The following is a 23,029-nucleotide window of genomic DNA, read 5'->3' as shown; positions in this document are numbered from 1 at the left end:
TCTTAGGAGCAACTGAAAAATCAATCTTACAGTGATGTCTCTAGAAACTTGAATATAAATGGAATTTCCATGTGTTTCCAAGTAAGGTAAGTCCCACTGAAGACATACTTATAGACATAAAAAAATTACAAAGCACATAGGGATTACTGCCATGAGAGATGGTCAGAAGATGGAGAAGTGGGTAGATTCTTAACTAAGAAAAAAAACGAAAGAGAAAATTGAAGGGGGCTTCAAAATAAGTTAATTAAAACATCCAAATAGAAAAGAAAACAAGAATAAGGGATTTGAGGAAAAGAGAATTGGCATGTTTCAATTCAAGTGAAAATCATAGAAATGAAAAATATCGTAACTGAAGAAATGCAATATGTGGGTTAAACAGTAGACTAGACACCACTGAATAGAGAATTGGTAAGTTGGAAAAGTTTAGGTAATAATTCAGAAAGCAGCACAGAGAAATTAAGAGAGGAAATTAGAAAAAGAAGGTTCCTTTGGGACTCTAAGACCCATACCTACTGGCATTCATGCTCATTAAGAGTGAGTGAGACCTCGCCTGTGATGGGATGTCCTTTCTGTGATTCGGCTAAAAAAAGATGACTTCTGTGCTGCCAGGAGACTCCTTTTGACTTTGATGAAGCAAGTTGTTGGAGAGGTCCACGTGAAGAAGGAGGCTTCTAGCCAAAATCCAAGGAAGAACTGAGGCTCTCAGTTGCAACAACAATTAAGGAACTGAATCCTGTCAGCAATCATGTAAATAAGCTTGGAAGCAAATCTGTCCTCAGGTGAGCCTTCACCTAGGAGCCTAGCTCAGGCCAACACTTTAACTGAAGCCTAATGAGAGACCTTGAAGCGGAAGTCTCCAGTAAGCCATGGCCAAATTTCTGCCTCACAGAAACTAAGAAATACTAAATACGTATTGTTTTAATTTGCTAAATTTTATAGCAGTTTGTTATGCAGTGATAGGAAACTAATGCCAAGAGACTGAGTGATTTTTGAGGATAACATGGTACATTGCAAAATACCTTTAATAGCATTTAAGAAATGAAACATTAGGCAATTGAACATTTGATAAAATTTAGAGAGGAAAGTGATAATGTAAAATTTATATTTCTCAGAGATTACTCTGGCTGTACAATAAAATGGACTGGGAGGAAGCAAAAGTAAGTGCAAACGAACTGGGTAAAATATTTTAGAAGACAGTAGAATAACCCAGACAAGGTGGCAGGCAGTAGGAAGACAAAGCAGAGGTGAATTCCGGAAGCCTTAAGATATGGGGATTGACGCAAAAATAAAAAGGAATAAATTCAGTAATTGAGTTAATGTTGTAGGAAGGAACTAACAGTGGATATTTAAGAATATTTCTATTTCTAGTTGGCAATTCAATGTATAGGGGTGTCCTTTATTGAGACAGGGAAATGTGATTCTGTAGTGCCTACAATATATAGAAACAGAAACATCTAGAAAGAAATTACATTTATATGGAACCCAGGAGAAAGTGCTGGACTAAAGATAAATACTGAAAAACCATAAGCATACTCAAGGAAAAGTGAGTGCCAGAATGATGAGTCTGCCTTGTGGAATGAGAAAAACTATGAGTCTACAGCAAAGATCCAGAAGAAGCCACATTAAAGGAATGTTTGGCGGGAGAAGAAGAAAAATTAGAGATTGTGGAAGTATGGAAGTCGTGGAAAGAGTGTACCAAGGAGTCTGTGATTGGCAGTGTCCAGTGTCACTGACAGTCTGAGAGTTGAAACAACTCTGAACACTTGCATAGGATTTACTGACCTAAAATTCATCAATGGACAGCTGACCTTGGATATTCAGAGCATCAGACTCAACATGGAAAAGCTCTGGGTATAGCATCAGAAATACAAAGCTAACCATCCTCCACTGTTGAGTCTTTAAACAAAAATAAAGTAATTTTTAAGGACTTAAAAGGTTAAGGAAGATTCTGAGTCTGGGTAAGACTCACTCTGCCTTGTTAACTATAATAAACAGAGCTATAAAATCTAAACAAAATACATAAAACAGCTTTCTGAGGACTCTGGGAAGTAAACAGTAGCAGAGCGATTAGGGATGAAGAACAGAATTCAAAATTGCACAACACCAGCAGTAAGTTTACCATTTCTCCCTGCCTCCAGTATTCTCTAGCCAACCCACAGTGTACACCAGAGTATGGACAAGGATAGCTCCAGGAGAAAATACAACACCATAATTTGTGAGATGCAGTTGAAGCAGTGCCTAGAGGAAAGCTTACAGCATAAATGTTTGTATTAGAAAAGAAGAGAGGTCTCAAATCAATAATCTAAGCCTCTACTTTAGGAAACCAGAAAAAAAAAGAGCAAAATAAATGTAAAGAATCTAGAGGAAAATAAATTAAGAAGTTAAAATGAGAAATAATTATATTGAAAATAGGAAACAATAAAGAAAATCAACGAAACAAAAGTTTATTCTTTGAAAACATCAATAAATTGATAAAGTTCTAGCAAGACTGACAAACAGAGAAGACACAGATTGCCAGCATCAGATGAAAGAAAGAATATCACTATATACCCAGCAGACATGAAAAGGATAATGAGAAAATAAATGTGTACAACTCTTTGCATCTACATTTAACAACTTAGATGAAATGACCAATTCAAACCCTAGAAAATAATGGAACTCACACAAGATGAAATATGTTACCTAAATTGTCCTAAAATTATAAAAGAAATTGAATTCCTACTTAAGTTTTCTTATGGAAAAGAAATCTTCAAGATCAAATGGTTTCACTGGCAAATTGAAACACTTAAAGACAAAATTAACTTCATTTATACATAACCTCTCCCAGAAAATAGAAGAAAAAGGAACATTCCTCAAAGCACTTTATAAGGCCAAAATTACTCTGATAACAAAACCAGAAAGAGACCCTACTAAAAAAGAAAACTAAAGACCAAATATTGGTTGTGAATATATATGTAAAAATCCTCAAGAGCATATTAGCAAATTGAATGCAGAAATATAAAAGATAATACGTAACCAAGTAAGGCTTATCCTGGGAATGTAAGGCTGCTTTAATATTTAAAAAGCAATCAACCTAATCCATCATATTGACAGTCTAATGAAGGAAAATCATATTATCATACCAAGTGATGCAGAAAGAGCATTTGACAAAATTCATATCAACTTACAGTGAAAAAAAAAGCAAACCAGAAATAGAAGGGAACTTCTTCAAACTTGTAAAAGACACCTACACAAAAACTCACAGCTAACAATAGGTTTATCTTCCTTCTCTTAAGAATAGAGAACAAGACAATGACACTCATCACTCTTATACAACACTCTACTGAATGAAAGTCCTATTTATTGCCAGTAAACAAAGAAAAGAAGTAAAAGGCACACATAGTGGAGAAGAAAAAATAAAATTGTTCTATTTGTGGAAAGGATGATTGTCTATGTATAAAATTCTAAGGAACACATCAAAATTTTGATACAACAGGTGAGTTTAGCAAGTGAATAGACTGTAATATTAACCTATGAAATCAATGGCATTTCTACAAGCTAGCAATGTACAACTGAAAACTGAATTTTAAAAAATATTTACAACAGTTACAAAAAATAAAATACTCAGGTATAATTCTAACAAAATATGTACAAAATATATATACTGAAAATTACAAAACGCTGAGAAAGTAAAACAAGAAGAACTGAATAGACATACTATGTTCATGAATTGGAAGTCTTTATATAATGAAGATTTCATTATCCCCAATGACAATAAAAATTCAAGCAAAATTCTACACATATAATAGATTGATTCTAAAGTAGAATAAACAATTTTAAATGAAGAATAACGGTGACAGAATACTACTCTCCTATTCTAGGACTTGCGATAAAGCTACAGTAATCAATATAGTGGAGTATTAGCAAAGAAAGAGGTAGATAATGAGACAAAACAGAGTTCAAAAACAGATTGATGCATGGCAAAAACCACCACAAGAATGTAAAGTAATTAGTCTCCAATTAAAATTAATTAATTAATTAATTAAAACAGATCCAGAGAAAATGTCACCATTTGATTTTTTTATAAAGATGTAAAAACAATAAAGGATAGTTTTTTTCAAAATCATATTGGAACAATCAGACATCCATTTGTAACAAAATGAATCTCTATACAAACTTCATAGAAATGATCTTAATAAAGTTCACAGATCCAAATATATAATATACAACTATAAAACTTCTAGAATAAAATACAGGAGAAAATCTTTATAACTAGGGTTAGGCAAAAAATTCTTAAAGATGTCACCAAAATCACAATCCATAAGAGAAAAAGAATTGATCAATTGGACTGGATTGAAACAGAAAAACTTTTGCTCTGTTTAAGACACTGTTAAGAGAATGAAACAGCAAGCTAAAGAGTGGCAAAAAGTAATTGCAAATCACATATCCAACAAGGGACTTGTAATAAGAAAAAATAAAGAACTCAAGAAATTTAACAGTAGGAAAACAAAACAAACCAATTTAAAACTAGGCTAAAGATTTGAACAGACACAAAATCAAAGATACATGAATGGCAAAGAGGCATATGAATATTACCCCAGTAATGAAATGCATATTAAAACTGTGATATGATAACACTACATACCTCTTAGAATTGCTAAAATCAAAAATACTAATGATACTCAAATAGTAAACAAACTTTTGCAGCAACTCTATGCATAATTGCTCTAAAGTGGAATAAACTCAAATGTCCTTCGATTGATGAATGGAAAGCAAACTGATACATCTATACAATGGAACATCGCTCATCAATTTTAAAAAAATGAAGTATTGATCTGCAAAACAATTTGGATTACTCTCAAAGGCATTAGGCTGAGGAAAGGAAGACACTTGCAGAAAGTCCATTTATAGAACATTCTTGAAAAGCAAAAACTAATACTGAAAAGAAAAAACTAGATCAATGATTATTAGGTTATCAGTTGAGAAGCAGGGGGAGTAGAATGAAGGAGTTCTTTGGAGTGACTGAACTTTTCTGTATACGATATGATTACATGAATCTATAGATAAGTTAAAATTCATTGCACTATATTCCAAATAAAGGCAATAGATTATGCTATATTATGCTTTGTAAGCTACCTTTTCACTCAATACTGTATCAAAACATCTTTTCTCATCACTAAATGTTTATCTATCTCATTCACAAATGATTGATAAATGTACAGAAAGTAATTTCAGAGTTGACGGGGAAGAAAGCTAGATGTAATTGGATTGAGGATCAAGTGGGAGATAAATGAGAAATAATACGTATAACAACTCTTACAACAAACTTCAGTGTGATAAGAGAGTAGCAGTGTATTAACAGGAAGGGAAAGTAGGGTTGAGGGATTTTTTTTTTTTTTCACTATAGGAGAGGTCTGACTACATTTAATCCATAAAGGGAAAGAGCTAGTTGAGAAGGAGTGGTTGGAAATACCACTAAAAGAAAAAACAGATGGAATAATCAATAGATTGAGCCTCCCCAGAAGACTGGAGGAGTTGGGATCCAGAGTAGTCAGAAGGATGAGCCTTGGATTGGAGGGAGGTATTTCTTCCATTATAATATGGGGATACAGGAGAGGCAGGAAGATGAAGGATGTTAATGGATTTGGCAGTGGAAGTTGAGCTAGTTTTCTTCTGACAGTTTCTATTTTCTCAGTGAAGGAGATGAAGCTATCTCATAACAGAGAGAGGATAAGAGAGCAAAGATTGGAGATTCCAGGAGAACTGAGAAGGACTGAAAAAACTTCTTGTAAGGAATGAAAAAGAAAGTAGATATGAGATGAGTAATAGGATTCCTCATCTTCACTGAGAGCTCAGTGACAAATTTTTCAATTTCTAAGGGACAGAGCTCCCTCACAGAATAGTGACTAGCTTGTCGAAGATACTTAACTGCATTTAAAATAAAAGTACGTTTATCATAGAATGACATTTACAGGACAATAACCAATTTTGATGGTCATAAAATTCCACAATTGAAATTTCATTCTGGATATGACCCTGATAATCTCTGAAGAGATGCATAACAAAGGAAAGAGAAAATATGTAAAATCACAATGTGATATTATGATTATGTACATTATGATTCATTATTTCAAATTCAACTTTGGTAACTCTGGATGCATAAGGTAGAATGGCCTCACATACACCCTCTCAGAGTAAGTCCTATGGATTGCAGCTGTTTAAATCAGTGTCAGTGACTTGGGAAAGGAACAAAGGATGAAACAGTGGTCACCAAAGAGACCTGAAAAAGTGAACAATCAAAAAAGGGCAACTTTGTTTTCTGATTATTTTGTAAAAGGACAATTGTTGTTTTTCAAAGATTGCCAGCACTTTCTTCTCTAGAAAGGAGATGCAAATAGATAACATCAAGGAAGTCCCTTGGGAATTTCTACATGAGCTATGACAAGGTTCTCATTTGATTTGTAAATGCCTCTCAGGAAAAGTTAAAAATACATAAGTACCAGTAAAAGTTTACTTAGAAAATGCCAATTAGTAGAACTGAGAAAGGAAAGAAACATGCTTTTAAAAAAAAAAAAAAAAAAAGCAGTGGTTTAAGAGATTAGAGACCTAGATTGCATCTTTAACACCCACCACACCCCGTCTATCGGAACTTGAGTTACGGTCCTCAACCTCTCTGAGCCTCCGTTTTCTCATCAGAAAATGAAGGTGGTTCTTGTATTACAGGTCTACAACCAGATTAGAAATGTACTTTACAAGAGAGTACAGTACATTCTTTAAAGCGAGCCTCAATTCAGTTAGATTTCACATGGCACTGATTTTTCTCTAAAGAGGTAAGTTTTTCCATAAGAACAATCTAGGACTCTTTGGGAACTTAAAGGAGGATTTTCAGAAGTGCTATCCTTGGATGGAAGGAGTTTAACATTAAAACAATTCTTCCAGTTGTTCTGTAATACTACTCACTACTGTTAATGCTAACCCGTGAAGTCACCATGGCACTAATCTCCAGTTAGAAGCACCCACAGTACCAACACTGAATCTTCCTGGTGAACAAACACAGCCTTCCCAAGATGCGGCAACTGAGGTGCATTAGGATAACCTTCCAGGTATAACAGGCACTCACTCATATCTTATTAGCAAGGTACATTAGTGTTTTGAAAATTCCACTGTGGCCCTGTCTATATATATTAACATAAAGCTAATTTTGCAAAATTCAGTTTGTGTCTTAGTTATGTTCTTACAACACGTGTTATATTATGTATGCATATATTTATATGTGCACACACTTGTTTTGTATACTGATACCAAATAATCAATTTGATTAAAAAAAAAGTTCATCTTCAGACCAGTAAATGAATCATAAAAAGTAAAATAATGTGTGCGTGCTGCGTTATTAGTCGTGTCTGACTCTTTGCAGCCCCATGGAGGAGCCCTCCAGATTCCTCTGTCCATGGGATTTCCCAGGGGAAAATATTAGAGTGAATTGCCATTTCCTTTTGCAGGTGATTTTCCTGATTCAGGGGTGGAGACTCGTGTATACCGAGTCTCCTGCATTGCAGGCAGATTCTTTACCCACTGAGCCATTGTTTCTAAAAGATAACAATTATAACTTTTAATTGAATTATATATATATATATATATAAATTTTAAACAATCATGGGCCCTCCCATGATTACCATGATTTACCAAAAGGCCCTCCCTTTCAGTAAAAGAGCTTGTTACCAAAAGAACACTCCCTTCCAGAAATGTTTTTTCCTAAAATTTAGTATATGCCTTAGTCTCTAAGATATAAAAACATAGTTCCATGAGGAAGCTCTATGTCTTCTTCTAATATTATTTAAATGTTTTAAGTGTTTGACCAGTGATATATCTAGTATATCAATAATAAAAATTAAAAAAAAAAACACCACAGTAACTCGTCTTACTTTTATAGAACTGCTTCTATTTTTTTCTATGTAGGAAAGGGCCTGAATCTTACAACAATAAGGAAAGATTTTTATTAAGGCATCTTGCAACTTTTTCTGCATGCTCTTTGGTATAAACACTCCTTCATATTTCCTCAAATATCCTGTTAGAACTAATGTGGTTCCTACTCCCACTTAGAGCCCACTGTAACTACTCTGGGAGTCCCTCCATTCTTCCTATTTATCTCTTCCATCCAAAGTTGAGCTGCACGACAGAAAACTCTATCTGGAAGCCACAGAAATAGACAGTCATTTCAGCAAACATCCACTGTGTGCCATGTGCCCATGGTAAAATTATAATGAAAGGACTTCATGCTTCCTGGGTTTTGCCCAGCTTTAGTAGCCATATGTTTCATCTGATAAATTAGTATTACAGAGTGAAATTTAATACAATTAGGACAGCACCCTTTGGGGCAGTGTGACTAGACAGAAGTCATAAAGAAGTGAGGTTAAGACCACGGCCTCAGACTCTGCTGGAGGAAGTGAGATTTATATTGGCTCAAGAGAAGCAGTCAGATGCTCCCCAGTTCCTGAAGAACTGAGTTGAAAGATGCTTGGAGGAGAGGTTGACAAGAGTGAAAGCTACTATCTCTTCAACTCTACACAGCAGTTAAGAGAAGATCTTCATCAAGATATGCCCTCTTGGGAAATGCAGAAGTGGAGAAAAATGATCATACAGCTAGAAAGCTAAGTAACACTAGCCTCTGCAGAAATCATAGAAATTGAGTTCCATATGCATTTATAGAGTGATAAAGCTCTAAATATACTTGTAAAATATAATTTTTATGCCTCATTGTTATGCAAGCATTTAAAATATTGCTATTTATAAATATAGAGATTATAAAATATTATCATCTTTTTTATAGTAGAATTCTCCAAATGACTTGAAAGCTGTACTTCCATTGCAAGAAAAAGAAAAATATTTGTTTTAAGAATAATTCTCATAGAAGATTAGGAATTATATTAAAAAGTAGCAAAATTAATATTAGAACATATAAAAATTACAATATTTTTATAGTAATGACACTATGGTATGCTGTGCTCAGTCATTCAGTCGTGTCCAACTCTTTATGACCCCACTGACTATAGCCCACCAAGCTCCTCTGTCCATGGGACTCTCCAGGCAAGAATACTGGAGTGGCTTGCCATGCTCTCCTCCAGGAGATCTTCCTGACTCAGGAATCAAACCTGTGTCTCTTAAGTCTCCTGCATTGGCAGGCAGGTTCTTTACCACTAGCTATACCTGGGAAGCCCCAGTAATGATACTATAGAGAGTAAGGAAGGAGGTCCATGGTGGTCACTTGAAGAAATCTTTTCCTGTGTTCCTCTGCCTGTATTTAAGGATTTGAGGAGCACAGGGCACTTGGTAGGTCCTTCAGGTCAACACCTCTACTCCATCCTGTCCTGGTCCCTTCATCCATCACTTGAAATTAACACCACTGGTCAAAGGTACTGCTTCCTCAGAAGACACTGCTTTTTTTTTTTTTTTTTCACTGTTCTTTGAAAAAAAATGAACATTTGCTAGGGAAAGACCACACAATTAACAGCTATTTTTATCAGGAGTAGATCACTGTGTCACATCTTTCCTAAAATAGTGCTAGTGGAGGAGAGACCTCTCTTGCAATGGGAAGTAAAAAGAACACTCTTTAATTGGGGTGGAGAGGAAGGAGAAGGCAGGAGGTTGAGATTCAGCCTGAGCACAGAGCTCCAGAGAGTGAGCTTCAAGACGTCAAGGGCAGGGTGCGGGGAGCAGGGAAGGGCTGCCAGCATCGGGGGCTGATGCCTTAGGCTGAAGTATGGGAGACCCAAAGCACTTTTGCTTCAGGCTCAGGGCAGGACTGGTTTGGAGGCACAGACTCTGTACCCATGGTGAATTTATGGTCGACTCAGCAGAACTTAACGCTAGGGGAGGTGGGTTGCCTGATCCACAGAATGCATATCTGATTTCATGAAGCCCACTCCCTCCCCTCCCACATACACACCTCAAAGGTGTGGGCAAGGCTCTCACAGTGGAGTATGGAAACCATGCAATGCACGGAGTTTGCAAGGTGTCCGTGGACACGCAGAAGGTTCAACATTAGAAGTGGGATATTTTGGCTCCTGTTGGATGTTGTGAATTCAGATAGTTTGTAGAGTGAGACAGCAGGAGGGGTGATACTACCAATTCTACCCCAAACCTAAGACTTAAGGTCTTTACCAGAAGGGAGGTTGCCCATAATTGCAGCACCTCTGGTGGCTATGGAGTTATTTTTCTCTTATGTTCTCCAGTTTGGCAAACAGCATTCATTGCTTCCAACACAAGCTTACTAGTTATGAGCAATTTTTAATTCATAAGGCAAAAGTTCTATTAGTATTTTCTTTTTAATGGAGGTACAAAAATTAGATTTTCATGGCAGGGACTCTTCACAAAAGAAGGCTTCAGAGTGAATTTCTTTTTAATAGGCAATAGTCAGTGTGCACACTTTTTCCTTTTCAAGTATGGAACCTGAAATACAGGACCAATGAAAGTTTTCACATGCTAATATGATAATTCTCACAACTATTGCCATTGAATATATGCAGTGTTCCAGCCCCATGCTGTGGGCCTTATGAATTAGCTCCTTAAATCCTTAAACCACCCTATGAGGTAGTTACCATGGTATTAGCCTTTTATTCTGATAAGAAAAGGGAAGCACAGAGAATTTAAACAGTAAATAGCAGAGATGGGATTCCAGCCCAGGAAGTCAGATTCTAGAGCTTAACTTTTTTATTTTTACTCTGCTACATGAGTTAGAGTATATTTTTGCTGTTTCTGTAGTACAAGCATACCGTTTCAAACAAACTTTCTATCCTAAAGGGTGAGATGATTATACTATAGAAAGCATTTGGGATAGATATTGGTACGTCATAGGGATTAAATAGACCTGGTGGCTCAGACAGTAAAGAATCTGCCTGCAATTCAGGAGACCTGGTTTCAATAGAAGAGAACGGCTACCCACTCCAGTATTCTTGCCTGGAGAATTCCACAGACAAAGGAGCCTGCTGGGCTGCAGTCTATGAGGCCACACAGAGTTGGATATGGCTGAGCAACTAACACTTTCACACTTAGCACATCACAGGAATTTAGGAAATAGTCATTTGTATTTCCCTTCTTTTCTTATAATGAAATCTATTTGTCTCTTCCCTATAAATCCAATGTTTATCTAGAGAGGAGACCCTTTTGTTACATTTTCATAGCTTCAGATAATGTTCAGATTTAGGAATTACAAACAGCCTGATAAATGTTATAATCCAAGCTCTCTAAGAATCAGCCACTCCCATTTTGAAGAAATAAGTCACTCAGAAAGGACCAGTGGACACCTGATGGGGAATCTTGATGCTCTGTAGATACAGAGGGACCCAAGAATGCCAAGAGCCCTGCCCAACTGGACCAGACCTGTGAGCACCTGTGAGAATTCCCCTAGGGAGCTTCTTAACTGCCATGGAGTGTTCAGAGGTACTGAAACAGCCAACCCACCACGAACCTAACTTTGCATATCGGAGGTTAGCACCATGAAAAAGTTTTCATAGTTGAATTCTGATTTTTCTGATGGGTTGCAGCTCTCCCAGGGAGCCAGACTGGAGCTATACATGGTAGGTCACCTGAGATAAAATCAGCAGGATAGAATCCTCAGATCAAGTGCGTCTGGGTAGCAAGGTCGGGGTATTAGGGAGTGATGAGTCGTCCCTTGAACAGGCGAAGGCTGTGCTTGACAATCCCCAATAAAAGGTCTTCCCACCTCCATGTCCCTGCTTGCTTTCCTTTTACATTCAAACACTCCTATCTTCTCCAGTGCCCACTGAACCATGGGCAGCCTTCCATGTGGACTAGAGCCCAATGATCTAGAAGTTCCATAGGCTACAAATAGCAAGCAGGAGAGTGTCAGTCAGTCAGTAGAGGAGAAGTCTTACTAGAGCAGCAGTCCTAAAAGAGGTTCTTAGAGCTATGAGTTTCAGCCTTGGTCAGACATCTGAACTTCTCACTCTGCATCTGTGCCTAGTGAGACTAGTTAGGGAGGCAGCTTCTAGGACAAGTCTGGGCTATCTGCTAAGCAACACAGTGCAATAAGAACTAGATATTTCAGACCTATGGTGTTTAGGAAAAGGTGAAAAGGTTATCTATTTTCAATTACCATGAGGTAAGCCCCCCAAAAATTGCATTTTACTAATATATTCACTTAAATAAGGATTTGCTGAAGACATGATAGATAGATAATACATTTAAATGCTTATAGGTAAGGCATTAGGAGAGAGACTTAGGGGAGAGGTGAATTTGGAGGAGGAGAAGTATGTTAAACTATTTTATTGAGGGATTTGGTGTGGGGTGTAGAAGAGGGACTAGGAGAATGAGATCTGACATCCTGGGCCTGGCCAGGCTCTCTTCAGCCTCTCAGTGGCCAGAAGAAATAGGTGGATGCTTTGAAGCTTCAAAATCCATCACAAACCTGCCCATTAGTAGGCTCAGACCAAAGAGAGAGGAATTATGCAGATAAGATCCAACTGAAAAAGAGGTTGGAATGCAGAATCTCTCTTGGGCATGTATGCTTCTCTAGCATTGGCTCAAATACAAAAAGAATGAGAAATTGCTCCAAGATACTGGTTGATCATTTAGCATCTGACCTCTCCCACCCCTAGTCAAATAATACCTAACACTTACATGACACTTACTAAGACAGCACAGTCTATTTTACATTATATTTAACACACAACAACTCTATAATACATGGCCTCCATTTTTAAAAGAAGAAATTGAGATGTGGAAAGATCAAGCAATTTACTCCAAGTTATAGAGAGATAGTAGGGATTCCCTCATAGCTCAGTTGGTAAAGAATCTGCCTATAATGCAGGAGACCCAGGTTCAAATCCTGGGTCAGGAAGATCCTCCCTGGAGAAGGAAATGACAATCCACTTCAATATTTTTGCCTGGGAAATCTCACGGACAGAGCCTTGGGAAATGTAGTCCATGGAGTCGCAAGAGTCGGACACAAAATAGGGACTAAACCACCTTAGAGACAGTAAGTGACCATGACTGCATTTGAAACTGATCACCATATACATGCTCTTAACTGCTACAGTACTCTGCTAAGCATTATCTAAAAATATGGCATTTTCTCCTTTATTTCAATTTTCTCTTTACTTTTCGGCTTAAGCTATTTCATTTTCTTCCAGGGAGAATAAAAATACTGTCTTGAATCAACAAGAGACCAAGAAAGTGAATTACTTTAAAATCATAATCTATACATTTATATTGATAGATTGATGGCCTTGCGGACTAACTCATCATGATATAATGTTTGACATAGTTTGTATTGAGCCTCTTCCCCAGGTAAGTGAAAGTATCCCAGTACTGGGAGCTGACTTTGTGTAGTTACGCACATCGCCTCATTTCCCCTCCAGTCTCAGTCAGGAATTGAATCACTACTGTAGTGAAATAGCAGAAGAGTTTTACTCTGTACATGTTGCTGTATAGGCCAGTAAATCACTGTGAGATAATCTTACTCTGTGCTCATTCACTGCTCTTTTTCAAAGAAACAGTAGTTTAGGCTGTCTTAAGCCCTTCTGCATAGCCAGTAAATGGACATTGCTTCACGTCCGAACTAAGACAGAAAATAGTTAATGCCCCTACTGAACTTAGTATCTGCTGCTGCTGCTGCTGCTAAGTCGCTTCAGTCGTGTCTGATTCTGTGCGACCCCAAAGATGGCAACCCACCAGGCTCCCCCATCCCTGGGATTCTCCAGGCAAGAACACTGGAGTGGGTTGCCATTTCCTTCTCCAACAAATGAAAGTGAAAAGTGAAAGTGAAGTCGCTCAGTCGTGTCCGACTCTTCTCGACCCCCATGGACTGCAGCCTACCAGGCTCCTCCGTCCATGGAATTTTCCAGGCAAGAGTACTGGAGTGGGTTGCCATTGCCTTCTCCGGAATTTAGCATCTACTTCAGTGTAATTAGACTCATTGATCTAGACTGCTGTTTCAGGTAAACAGTTTTGTTTTGTTGTTGGTCCCTGTGGTTGAAATTTTCATGGATATCAACAACTTAATAAAATGAAATCAATGAGAAAAGTCTAGATTGTCATTATAAGTAGAAAATTGTCTAAATGGAAAGTGCTACTATCCACAACATAAATTTGCTAATTGTCATTCTGTGGCAAATATCTCAATAGTAGACACTTATAGCTACATTATTTGGTGAGCAGGAATTAGGAAACCTGATCTTAAAATAATATTTTACCATTAAAATGTTTCAAGCTATTAAAGTCCTTTGTGTTGAGAAATATCAAAGCTACTCTAAGTGTGTCAGCATTTTAAGTGCTTTGAAGATGAAGAATGCATTTATGGCCAAGTAGGATCTTTAAAGGGAAAAATGGCTTTCTCTACCTTTTGAACTAGACTTAACAAATAGCTTTTAAGAGATTTAACAATATACTTACCATGAAACATAACCATGTTATCACTAATAATAATGGCAATAAATGAGTTTTTGATGTGTGACCCCATCATCTCAGAAGAAGTGACTTTTTATTATTCATCAACCACTCTCCATTCTTCAAGTAAAAGCATAGCTCCCATAAAGGTTTAATAAAGACTTTATCTATACATAAAAAAGAGAAAAATTGTATAAAACCATCCAATACTCAGAAATTTTCTGTGATGGTTTGGATTTTGGTAGGGGGAGCAAAGGAAGTTTGGATTATTTTTTATTTCTGCTTATTGAATACACTACCTCAAACTCCCACCTGATTTTAAATGTGTAGTTGGCTCATGTTTGTTATTTCAAGATAGCTGATCAGTAATCAGAGTTAGGGGTTCTGGGTTCATTCTTTAATGCACAGCTATCATGTTATGTATCTTGTCTAATTATTTTATCTCTTTAAAATAAACTCATTCATCTCACTCCCATCCTAAAGTAGTACTAGAAAATCATATAGGAATGTCTATCCATCTAGGAGGAGTTCAACACACACCACTAGAATAAGCATCATGCTCACAGAACACAAACTTACCTTAAACAGAATATGTTTAAATGAAAGCTATTCTGTCCCATTTCCACTGCTTTGTAACCAGTAAATATATATTGGATTGAAAGGGCAGTAGTAAAGTCAATTCTACTCTTTATGATCATGAAAGTGAGATATAATCTCTTTGTAAATATAAATTAATCAAAATTTATTTTGCCAAATACATCCTGAATATATTTATTGAATGCAACATTTATTGATGGTATACTGGATAACAAGCACAGTTCTATTAATATGTTATTAGTATACAGAGATAAAAGCTACAATTCTCTTATTGTCCTCAAAAAAAAAACTCAGGTTAAGAGCAGTAATAGTGAAATACACAGGGCCTCAAAGGAAAACCTAGGAAAGCTAGTTGGATGAGATGGGGTTCAAGGAAGGGTTCTCAAAGTAGGCAATGCTCAATTATGATTTAAAGTTGGAGAAAAATTATCTAGAAAACGAAGCAGAGTTGGATACTTAAAATAAATAGAACAGTATGTGAAAAGGATGAGAGGCATGGCAAACCAATCAATGAAATTTGCTTTTAGTATAACAGTGGGCAAAGCAGAACATGATGATAGGAAATAAGGATGGAGTTGGGAAATACCTGATAGTAAAAGACTTCCCCATGCTAATGAGTTTGAGTTTACCCTAAGGGAAAAGGAAATGGCTGTATTAGAGAATACAAAGTGAGAATGTGATCGAGTATGCTTTTTTCCAGTTTTACCAGGCTTGGGTGACTGTGGGGGACTCTCATGTTATTCACAATGATAGAATATATAGAAATAAAAGAAGTTGTTATGGGAAGTGCTGAGCATTAACAGCCAGATTCCTGATACTTGAGGGATCTCCAATGACTCCTAGGTAATTGTAGTGATAGGACTGGAGAGCAGGAGAGATATCTGAGATAGAAATATGAATTTCAACTTTGCTATGTAGGCCTGAATATAAACATCCACAGAGAAAGTATACAGGGATAAGAGAGGAAAAAAGACCTAGGACACATAAAGTCTACAGAGCACTAACCTATTAAAGAATGCTCAGAGAAAGACCTAAAAGTGCAACTGAGAAATGACTAGTTAGATAAGAGAGAAGCTATTGAGGAAACCAGTGGCTATCCATGGGAATCAATGAGAAGAATTTTCAAAATTAGATTTAATCTAATCTCAATATTCATTGATAAGGAAAAGATAAATTACCACCTTAACTATGTTGAACCATAATTAGAGTTGGGGAATTTGCTATATGACTCAGGGAACTCAACTGGGGCTCTGTAACAACCTAGAAGGGTGGGATAGGGAAGATGGGAAGGAGGGAGGGGACATATGTTTATCTATGACTTACTCATGTTGATGGTCAGCTGAAACCAACACAATCCTGTAAAACAATTGTCCTTCAATCAATCAATCAATAAATTTAAAATTAATAAAAAAAAGATTAAAGTTGGTAGAAAAGTAGATGAGAAACAGAGAAGAAATCTGAATGATAGATAATACATTTATCATTATCTGGGTTGTGGATAATACAACCCAGAATTTTTACAAGATGCTAGTCAGGGTGTGATTTCCAATAGAATAAGCAGTCTCCATGGTTCTAGGAATGTGTGGTCTCAAATATACATACATCTATCTTCTTATATGCTAAAGATGCAGACATTACCATAGTCATTCCCATAGGTATAAAGCACTTTACAAAGAATTAAAAATATAGCCAACCAACAAGGCATTTGGGCTCTTTCAGCATCTGGCAATCAGTTGGAAGGACTTTGCCACTGAGTTCATCAATAGTTAAAGCCCATCCCCAGTTGCTCTTCATTTCCCAAAGTAGCAATGTCTGCTTGAGATTGTATGTCCCTTGGGTATGTGAGACTTCTGGGGAGCAACTTAATTTTTGGGTAAATGAGCTCTGCTGAAATCCATTCTGGAAGTGGCTAAGTTGACTAGGTGCCTTGCATGAGTGCCAAGAAGAAATTAAATGCAAAAAGAGGAGACTAGAAATATTACTGTGTTGTTTTTATTTATTCAATGTATTTATCTAATCTTCAGCAGCTTTTATGCCAGGCACAGCTCCTCTCCCAGTGCTAGGATGGGCAGGATCTGCTATAGAAATAGCAGTAAACAAAATAGAAAAAAACCTGATAGCACTTATGAAAAGTGAAAGTGAAAGTCGCTCAGTTGTGTCCACTCTTTGTGACTCCATGAACTATACAGTCCATGGAATTCTCCAGGCCAGAATACTGGAGTGGGTAGCCTTTCCCTTCTCCAGGGTATCTTCCCAACCCAGGGATCAAACCCAGGTCTCCCGCATTGCAGGCAGATTCTTTACCAGCTGAGTCACAAGGTAAGCCCAGGAATACTAGAGTGGGTAGCCTATCCATTCTCCATCGGACCTTCCTGACCCAGGAATTGAACCTGAGTCTCCTGCATTGCAGGCAGATTCTTTACCAACTGAGCTATCAGGGGTTATATGTGGAATCTAAAATAGGACACAAATGAACATATGTAGGAAACAGAAACAGACATAGAGGACGGATCTGTTGTTGCCAAGGGGGAAGGAATGTGGGGGAGAGGATTGAGAGCTTGGAATTAGCAGATGCAAACTAGTATGTATAAAATGGGGAAACACCAAGGTCCTACTATATAGCACAGGGAACTTTAACTGTATATATTAAATATCCTGTGATAAACCAGAATGGAAAAGAATATGAAAAAGAGTATCTGTATGAGTTACTGAGTAACTTTGCTATAAAGCAGAAATTAACACACCATTGTAAATCAACTATACTTCAATAAAATTAATAATAAAATGTAACCAAGGAAGGGTATTGGAAGATTTCAGGGGTGATGAAATATTAATTAGGATAGTCAATGAGGGCTTCACTGAGAAAGTGATCTTTGAACAAAGACTGAAAATTGAGGGATTAAGCCATGGAAATATGGAGAAAGGATAGTTCAGGCAAAGAAATAAAACTTTTCGGGAGGATGGGCAAGCACTTGTTGTCTTCTTGGAATAGGGAGGAGACCATTGTAGCTGGAGAGAGACAAAAAAGAGGAAAACAGAGAGATATCAGAGAGGTAATATGGGAGAGGATAGAGCAGACCCCTTGCCAGTATAAGAACTATATTGAGTGAAAAACTGATTCTGGAACTCTAAGGGACTCTTCATTGAGAAAAGATATCTTAAAATATCATTTTCCTATCTGTCTACCCTTTCTTTTTTAAAAATATTTTATTCGTTTATTTTGGCTGCATTGGGTCTTAGCTGCAGTACAGGGGCTCTAGAGCACACGGGCTTCAATACTTGCGGTGCATGGCTTAGTCGCTTCATGGCATGTGGAATCTCAGTTCCCCAACCAGGGACTGAACCCATGTTCATTGTATTGCAAGGCAGATTCTTAACCACTGGGCCACCAGGGAAGTTCCTATCCTTTCTTTTGAGGATGGTGTTTCTGCCAATGACTTCCCTGATCCTCTTAGTTTCATCACAGGAACTCATGCTTCTCAAAGACTAGAGAAACTGACTAGGCACTTCTCTGAGAATGAAGAAGCATCGTCAGAATATACATTGAAGGTAGTCCCTGTGCCCAGAAAATCAGGTAGTAAGAACCATACAGAAATTTGAAAGAACCATTTCCAGAGCTTGAAGAGAGAATAATGCATTGAAATCAACTTGTGTTTTTTTAGCAAGACATGCACTAGGTAAAAGAAAGCTTTCCCATGAGAATCTTCAAGATATCCCAAAACTTTTACTCCTTTGTAACTAAAATATTATCAATAAATATCATCTCCCATAGTTCTTTGGGCAAAGAAAGAGAAGAAACACTGAAGGAAATAAGCTATCTGTGGCTCTTCCACATAATTATGTTACCATCCAAATCATTGGGTAGCTTGTAGTTGTCTTTTCTAGTAAAGTTGATACGTTATGTTGCTTCACAGAGGTGTAAGGAATGAGGACAATTAGGGAAAAAGAATCTGGCACCACTATCTCAATGGTGGCCTCCCAAAGAGTGTAGGATTTTATATAGAATGCAATCACAGGCCTGAAAACATGGGGTTTTTACCCTGACTATACTGTTAACTGGCACTTTAAAGTAATAATATCTACTATTTACTGAATCATAGTTTTCTCCCCTGTATAGTAAGCAGCTGGATGAACAATAACTATCACTTTTTCTGTTAAGAAGGTCTACGAAAATCAGCTGCCATGGATAGAGTTAAGTCCAGGTTCTCTGATAAACTCCATGCTCAGTAATTCATTACAGTTATCTTACCTAGAGATGTTAATTACACAGCATTGTACCCCTCTTCCTCTTTTTGCTCCCATAGACGTTGCAAACAGATTGCAATACTTGTCCCTGTTAAGTCATCAGAACTCAGGGTTGGTCAGAATTTTTTTTTTTTTCTTGCATAGTGACTCAGGCGATCATGACCCAACAGTTGGAGAGGGCACTCAAGGTGAAAACAGTTTGCTACTTTACCATTAGGAGAATGACTATGGAAGTTAACGGTTTCTAGTATAGCTACGAAGAGCACTCACATCCTTGCAGCCAATTTCTCCCATCCTGAAAGAGGTCTAACCTATCATCAGTTCTGCCAGCATAAAGTAGTGGCTGGTACCCGGGGCACAACCAAACAGATCAATTAGCTTTTCAGCCAAAGAGGCTTGACTACATAGAATTCATTCTCCTTCTTTATAAAGCCCACTTTCCTCCTGAGAAGAGAGCCTTCTGTAAGAGAAGCCAAATGAGACATTCAACAAGTAGAGACTATCACTGACTTCTTGATCTTTGTCCTTCCACTCACTCACTTTTTTATTACCCAAATCTACAGGAGCTGAGATCTAGAAAGCTGATTCGTCTAAGTTCTAATGAAAAGTCCTAACAATGTTATTTAGATAACTGTGATGAATTTTAATCTGATGACAGCTTGTGACCCACAAATTGCTGTTTAAATTAAGATGCATTCAAAATGAAACTGGCAAGACAACCACAATATTAAACTTGCAATCTGCTGTGAAAAAAACACCTATCAAAAGCACTACATTAAAAATATGAATGTAATTAATTTCTATGTGGCATCTTGCAACTTAAATCTGGAGACAGCCTTCAATGCCTTGTGACTAAATTCAATTGATTAATCATCTTCCTTTTTTTTTTTTCTTCAAATTAAGAGGTCAAAGTAGAGTTGGATTGGTTTGTCTTGGTAATACACCCTTTGGCAGAGCTCCAGGTATAATCTAGGGCTACAGACTTTTAGGTTTCTCTTTTGATGAACAGAAGTCCTCTATTTCCTCATCCCAAATGTTCACCTACAACAAATTTATAAATGTTTTCCACCTGCTTAGTTTTAAGGTTATTTATAGCTTTTAAGTTATAATTACTCAAGATACATTAAATGTTATCTTTAGAAATGTTATATATTAGTTTTAAAAATAACAACACTAATATTTTTCATAGATCAGTTCAAATCATTCCTAAATTTGATAGGAACTGAGGATATTTTTGGTAATAGCTATTTGTGTCAGGGGTATAATAAAACAATAATGTAAATAAAATTCAACCCAATGTGTATGTTTTCATTTCATATTTTGACATTAAAGAATTGTATGCAGTAATAAAAGGATTTACTATAACTGTTTGCAAATAATTTAATGACCATGTCATCGCTACATCCTAGTTTTCAAAGTGTTAAAGAACTACTGAAAATTCCACAATATAACATCATAATTATAACAGTTAACATGGGTACTTAATTATAGCCTGAATGTTCTTATACATTACTTGTTCAAGAGATTCACAATACATTAAAATAGCATTAGCTAGAAATACGGAGGTACCATCTTTCACTCTCACTATTGCCTACACAGAAAAGGACTCACCCACACTCTTTTTAAAAGATACCCTAAAATTTCAATTTTGTATCCATTATCTTTACACACTATCTCCGGACTGTAGTATATACTCAATAAAATATTGCTTGGAAAAATGAATGAATACGTGTGATCGGATGACAGGCAACCTCGGGGAAAATACCTGGTCTTTGATTGCTACAGGGATACTGCACGGGCAACTGCTGTCGCAGTAGGGCTCCCAAAATCTCTCTACCATATTTTATTTTGGTTCATGTGTGTGTGAAAATGATAAAGGATTCAGTCCAGCAAGTCCCTGCATCAGATCGAGGCTGCTTGTATCCAAAAAGCAGGGTGTATAGCGACATTTTATGTAAAATTCCCCAGGTACTTCCCAAGGTTTGCTTCCAAACGAAACCTGATACTGGTTCTGATATCAACTATATTTATATTTGGGAACCAGTCTCACTGTCATTCCTTTCTATACCTCATCAAACCCGTCCCAGGGACAGTGCCTACCCTGCGGTTGTCAGCTTTGAAACTGTGATTGGTTTTCTGTCTGGTGCCCTCGAAACCTGACCATGATGCTGAAAGAGACGAGAGGGTCCTATTTTAAAGCTTTCGTCCGTCTTACTGGTTTAGAATATTCGACTGACAAGAGCTGGGGCCAAAGGATCCTGGAGTGGCATCGCTAATGGGAACCGTGTATTTCGATCTTTGGGGCAGAGATGTGGTCCATCAGGTTACAGCCAATGGATCCCTGTAAGCTCTCGCTAAACCGAGAGACCTTATGGAAGTAGCCGCTGCAGTAGAAAATATTACATCCAGTAGGGAGTCTTGTCTGCCCTCCTGAAAAACGGGCAGTCAAGTGCGGAGCTTAGAAACAAAATCTGGGAGTCTAGATGGAGGGGAGGGGTGGAAGAAGCAAACCTGTATTCGCATTGAAAATGTTCATACGAGGTCAGGAAAAATCAAGGGCTGATTTTAGCTTAAGTTTTCGGCCTCAGTCTTCCAACAGGTGCAGGACTCCCTCGCCCCTACCGTTTCAGCACTGTCCTGCTTTGCCTTTCTAAGGGTTTCCTCGCGAAGCCAGCTTTCCCTAGAGTCCTGGAGCATGTGCAGTCTCCTAGCGCATCCACAGCTCTGCCGGGCAACCCCTTACCTGCAGCGTGAAGACTAAGAAGCAGGCACAGCGCAGGGAAGCCGACCGCTCTCCGCATAGTGTTTGCATTGAGCGGCGGAGGAGCAACTCCGCCACGATCCCACTTCAGGCAAAGAGGTGTTGGAAAGAGCCCCCGCCGAGAGTCCTCTGGTCTCCGGGAGGCATTCGCAGGTCCTGGGCTGGGGCTGGCAGAGCGGTGTGTGGCGCGAACAGAAGCAAGCACCAGATTCTCCACCTTAAGAGAGGAGAGGAGAAAGAGGAGTGGGAGGCGGCGGCAAGCCGGGCGGCGCTGGGCGGGGGCCGAGATCGCGGGGAGCCGCTACAGCTCGGCCTTCTGGAAGCTCCGCAGCCGCGGGGCGGGGGGAGCGGGGGAGGAGGTGGAGGGAGCCAGCCCTGGAGCCCGGGGCCAGAGCTGTGAGAGCAGCAGCCCCACCGCGTCGCGGCGACTGAGCATGCCCGGTGCTGGCCCTCGCGCCGCACGCACAGAGTTTCAAAGTGGAATTCCACTCCTCCGGGTCTTAGCGGTTGCTGCGAGGGGAGCAGGCTCTACCGCGCGGGGGTGTGGGGGAAGCATGTTGAGGCTGTCATCAGGGATCCAATATGTGTCCAAAACCTGGGAGTGGGACCAGATGAGGGCCCGACCTGGGGAACCAGAGGAGACGGCCTAAGAAAGTGTCAGCCTCCCAACTCACCCTGTCCCTTCCCCAAATCTTGGTTTACACGTGGACATAGCTCATAGATGGGAGCTGACGTTCTCTGGGCCTCCAAGTGCCAACCTCTCCAGGCTGCCCATGGGAACAGAGTACAGGTGTCTTCCGCTGAGCAGGGTTGCCAGGGGGAGAGGTCATGAGGCAGCCTGCTGAGTATAAGTAGTGAACACGCATCCTGGGGGTGCCTTCTTTCTAACACGATCCCCGTCTCCCGTGTCTTCAGCGGGGTCCCTGTTTTTAAACTTTCTCCAGACTCAAGCTCAAAGCCTATGACCACCGTAGTGACCTAAGTTAGGCCATACTTAGAGACTAGTAGGATATATCCATGTAACAGAAGAGAAGAAATCTTTTT

General features: G+C 38.4%; 1 protein-coding gene across 2 annotated transcripts in view; it reads right to left on the bottom strand.

Annotated features, from left to right (window-relative positions):
• Positions 1-22,334, bottom strand: part of PTPRR (protein tyrosine phosphatase receptor type R) — a 273,598-nt gene extending 251,264 nt beyond the window's left edge. For both annotated transcript variants that reach the window (XM_061416475.1, XM_061416476.1), the window contains exon 1: positions 21,968-22,334. In XM_061416475.1, coding sequence (XP_061272459.1) covers positions 21,968-22,025 — 58 coding nt within the window. In that variant the 5' untranslated portion in view covers positions 22,026-22,334. The remainder of the gene's footprint in view (positions 1-21,967) is intronic.
• Between the last annotated feature and the right edge of the window lie 695 nt (positions 22,335-23,029).

This window comes from Bos javanicus, chromosome 5 (assembly GCF_032452875.1).
Source record: "Bos javanicus breed banteng chromosome 5, ARS-OSU_banteng_1.0, whole genome shotgun sequence".
NCBI lineage: Eukaryota > Metazoa > Chordata > Mammalia > Artiodactyla > Bovidae > Bos > Bos javanicus.
The sequence above is the reverse complement of the archived record's forward strand: the minus strand, read 5'-3'. Positions and strand labels throughout refer to the sequence as shown.